Source organism: Stegastes partitus, unplaced genomic scaffold (assembly GCF_000690725.1).
Source record: "Stegastes partitus isolate 25-593 unplaced genomic scaffold, Stegastes_partitus-1.0.2 Scaffold841, whole genome shotgun sequence".
In the NCBI taxonomy this organism is placed as follows: Eukaryota; Metazoa; Chordata; class Actinopteri; family Pomacentridae; genus Stegastes; species Stegastes partitus.
Window position 1 is genome coordinate 89,873 of NW_007578572.1, and position 4,399 is coordinate 94,271.

Here is a 4,399-nt window from a genome sequence, read left to right on the forward strand (position 1 = left end):
GGCAGAGACTCGTGGTGCATCTCCACAGACTTGACCTCAGTGGTCAGGTTGGGGGGAGCGAAGGTGACGACCATGCCGGGCTTCAGAACACCGGTCTCAACACGACCGACGGGGACAGTTCCAATACCTGAGAGAGCAGGAGGCAAAACATTTGTGGTGCACTCTGTGGTTTACTGCTTTACCAGACACAAGTGTGTGAAACAAAGGAAAATTAACGTTCCAAAAACATCCCCAAATTTTTCATAAACAGTCGCAAAACCAAAGGCCAAAATGAACAACTCTGGGCTCCATTGTTTTAGACATTTGTAAAAATTTTGAAATGCAGCACGTCTCTGTGTCACCTTGCTGCTGCCTTACTGGTAACTGTGGCAGTCATGTTAATAAAGCATCAAGTTAGGAAAAATATGTGTGGCAGCTGTCTGATTTAGTAGCGTCCTGACGCTCGTGCTAATGCTAACCTAGGATTTTTATGCTGCTAACATTCAGAAGCGAAAGGACTTTGATGACAAGTTTCCAGCAACATTCAAACTAAAGTGATGAAGTGTATCTACGACGCTCTGCTCCGAGTAGAATTACATTTTAGAGGTGGCAGTAAATACTGACAGATTGGCTGCGGCAGTATTTGTGGACACCTGCTCCATCTGAGCAGCTGTTTCCACCAGATATATTACCTACACTAAACAAATCACTCCATCATACACTTTAGCTAGGAGGATGAGTCTGTTTGAGAAGATCAATTACATTACAGGTTATTTACTGCGGAGGACTGCAGCTCGTTTGCTGTGTGTAATATTTTGGATTTTTTAGGCCAGTTTTTGAGTAGTAGTTCTAATTAAGTCTCTATTTTTGCAATTTAATTTAGAATTAAAATAACCTGGTGTTCACTTCATGCATTCTTCCAAGTGTATGTGGTTGAAAATAGTTTTATCAGCATATGGAAAACATAAAGTGTATTTCATTGTGTTCAATAATTATTCAATTATTGATTGTTTTCATGGCCAACAATCAGTTTTCTATTTTGGGACTGTATTTTGGTTTATGTTTAGCTTTATTTGGCCATCGTCACATACACAAGTGTGACTCTTATCGTGGCAAATGTAGTTTCCAGCTGTGTATTGATTAAAATGAATCCTTTGTGGACATAAAGATGACACTGCTGGCTTTGAACTAGTCCTCAATAACATGCCATTCTGGCATAAACAAAATCCCTTTATTTTAACGTGACACTTAAAATATTGCTGAAAATAAACCCTGTGCACTAACAACATCCTGTAAAAAACAACAAATTGTGCTCTCTTTGGTGTAACCATGAAACTACTGGTGGCTCAGCTGTGACCAACAGCCATGTGACTTTTTAGGGACTAGTTGATAGATCCTTTGGCTGAAAGTTCATCATATTATCTATGCACTGTTGGCATCATTAAACACTGAAACAGAGAGAAACAGTTGGGTTATTAGTGTGACTACATGAGGAACATGGTGAGAAGACTCAAGTTTATAAACTTAAAATCAGAGCAATTGGTGTGTGTTTCCTGGCTTATTAACATCATTTTCTATTCTTCTTAACAGGAGAAATCATTAATGAATCCTCTCTGGGCAGGTTTTACCTTGTGCTGCTAACAATGTTTATTTCAGTCATATTACTTCCACCCAAGTAAGACTTCCATCATGAACTTTATGTAGAAGTGCATGTGTGAAAGGAGCTTCACAATAGAGTTTGTCAGATAAAGGTAATGTTTCTATTTGATGTTAAACAGGAAGAAAATAGTTCCTGTTTCCATGCTTTTTCCCTTTCCCCAGGTCCTTCACATTTCCCATAAAGCAAGTCTGTAGGACAGCATTCCTTTACCTACATAGTATCGTCAAAATCGGGACCATCCTGTCTCAGAGTGGTGCTGAACAACTAATCCATCCATTTGTAACTTTGAGGCTGGACTATTGTGATTCCTTACTATCAGGATGTCCCAGTAATTCTCTTAAAAAGCTCCAGTTAATATTTTTCCCATATTAGCTTCTCTTCATTAGCTCCTTGTAAAATCCGGGATAGAATTTAAAGTCCTGCTTCTCACATATAAAACTCCTGATGACCAAGCTCCATCCTATCTTAAAGGTCTTATTGTCCCATATCATCCTGCGGAGCTCCAAATTTCAATTTTCAAATTTCAATTTTCGTGGAAGCTAAAGGGACAGAAGTTGCCAAGTAAAGACCAATTATACAGTCACACACATCCTGTTGTGTATGTGTGTAGACTGCAATGTGCCACACTTGATTTACAACACATTTGTGGCTGCAGATTCTTATACAGGTTCCTCCTCAACATGATAAAGATGTTTGCTTGTAACTAATTTTAATTAAATAACTAATTAAAATTTCAAGTGGTCGCATTCGTGCGAGTGAATGATGATCATATAGTTGTATTGCTGTCGCTTTAACTAGCACAGGCAGCTACTGCATTAGCCACAGTGGAGGGAAGCTCAACTTATTCTTCCATGGCTCGTTTGATCTGTTTCTGCCTGATGCGTAGCACGATCTACGAAGCTGATGTTTGTTCTTCAACCAACAGAGAGTCGGAGGGCCGACTCAGACTCACCTGATGATCAGAGTGCAGGTGCAGGCAGGAAGATACTAAACCGGTGAGCTAGCTAGTTACAACGGCTAACGCAGTAGTAAGGCAGCAAAATTAACTAATTATTAACCACAATCATAATTTTACCTTCTAACCACTATATGGAAACGATCGACTGTGGTCTCTACATTTTAAAATGCGCTCTGCTCATAAAAACCACAGCGTGTGTAGGTGCAATGTTTTCTCCGCTCATAGAAAACAGAGCATGTGGATAAGATTTTCCAAGTGTCCACTTTTCAAACAAATTTTTGCTCAGACAACTGTACAAGCAAATCGCAGCCACCAAGTAGCGTCTATCGCAACCTACAATGTGAGGTGTTTGGGGAACATTAGTAAATGTGGTGTCTACCGATGAGCACCTGTGACCAGGTGAGGGGTGTGACTAACTGACAATGTTGGTCGCACCAGTGCGACTAGTGAACAAGTTAGTCTGGAGATCTGTCCTAACAGAGCCCTTCGCTCTCAGACTGCAGGTTTACTTGTGGTTCCTAGAGTTTCCAGAAGCAGAATGGGAAACAGAACCTTCAGTTATCAGCTCCTCTGTTGTGGAATCAGCTCCTAGTTTGGGTTCGGGAGGTAGACACCCTCTCTACTTTAAGATTAGGGTTAAAACTTTCCTCTTTGATAAAGCCTATAGTTACGGCTGCTCAGGATCACCTGATCTGTCCCTCAGCTATGCTGCTATAGGTTTAGACTGTCTGGGGACATCCAGTGATGCACTGGGCTCCTCTCCCCTACCTATCTATCTTCCATACAGCTATATGTCACCATTACATGTCACTAACTTTTTGTTTCCCCAAAGTTCTGTGTTTGTTGTCTCTGCAGGTGTCTCTGGATCCAGAAGCTACACGTCTCTGATCTGCAGTTTCTGGCCTCACCGACCCCCAAAATGTTCATTGTTCTGTCTCAGGGGAGCGCTCTGACGTGGTGGAAGTGTCCGGAATGCACAGGCAGTACTTTGCTGCTGATGCCAGTTTAGTTAGTGGTCACAGTTCTGCTTCCACCATCGGTGGCAGCGGCAGCTCCACTCCCCCGCCGCCACCATCCGAGTTTACTTCCGTAAACACTGAGCACGCTCGCTGCGTGTAATGTCGTCGTGTCCTCTTCTGGGCATGCGGGACACTTTTGGGTCGTATGAAGTTCACACAGCAGATCACATACAAGTCGCATTTAACTGGAAATTTGAACGAACTCACAAAAAAATTTGATTTCACAAAAACATCTGAATGTAGCATTAAGTCCTGCAGTGTGAACGTAGCCAATCTGTGGGATTGTTCAGTCAGATAATACGCCGTTATCCTGATTGGTGACATAAAATGTCATGTCGGAGTCTGAATCCAAGGCTGTTGCTATGTTAAGGCTGTTCTTCATGGGTTTCATTCGTTTTTTCTAAAAATCCGTCGGATAGCAAGGTTTAGGATTGTTAAGGGTTGATTATCGAGGCAAGACTGGACTAGTAGGTGCTAAGAATTGAAATATGTTGTGAATTACAGCTATATAAAGAAAACGGAACTGAGGTAAACTGAACGGATGATGATGACTTACTGGGTTTACAGGATACAATGTGACTCCACTTACCGCCGATTTTGTAGACGTCCTGCAGGGGCAGACGCAGGGGCTTGTCAGTGGGGCGAGTAGGGGGCAGGATGGCATCCAGAGCCTCCAGCAGTGTGGTGCCGTTGGCATTGCCCTCCTTGCGCTCAATCTTCCAGCCCTTGAACCAGTCCATCTGAAGAACAGAGTCAAAATTACAAGTCAGTCATTGATTTGCA

At 42.2% G+C, this 4,399-nt stretch overlaps 1 protein-coding gene across 1 annotated transcript in view; it reads right to left on the bottom strand.

The window, feature by feature from the left end:
* LOC103365463 (elongation factor 1-alpha-like) overlaps positions 1-4,399 on the bottom strand; it is a 13,983-nt gene that overhangs the window by 4,624 nt on the left and 4,960 nt on the right. Inside the window, exons 4-5 of the mRNA XM_008292907.1 lie at positions 4,206-4,356; positions 4-127 (exon numbers count right to left, since the gene is read on the bottom strand). Coding sequence (XP_008291129.1) covers positions 4-127; positions 4,206-4,356 — 275 coding nt within the window. The remainder of the gene's footprint in view (positions 1-3; positions 128-4,205; positions 4,357-4,399) is intronic.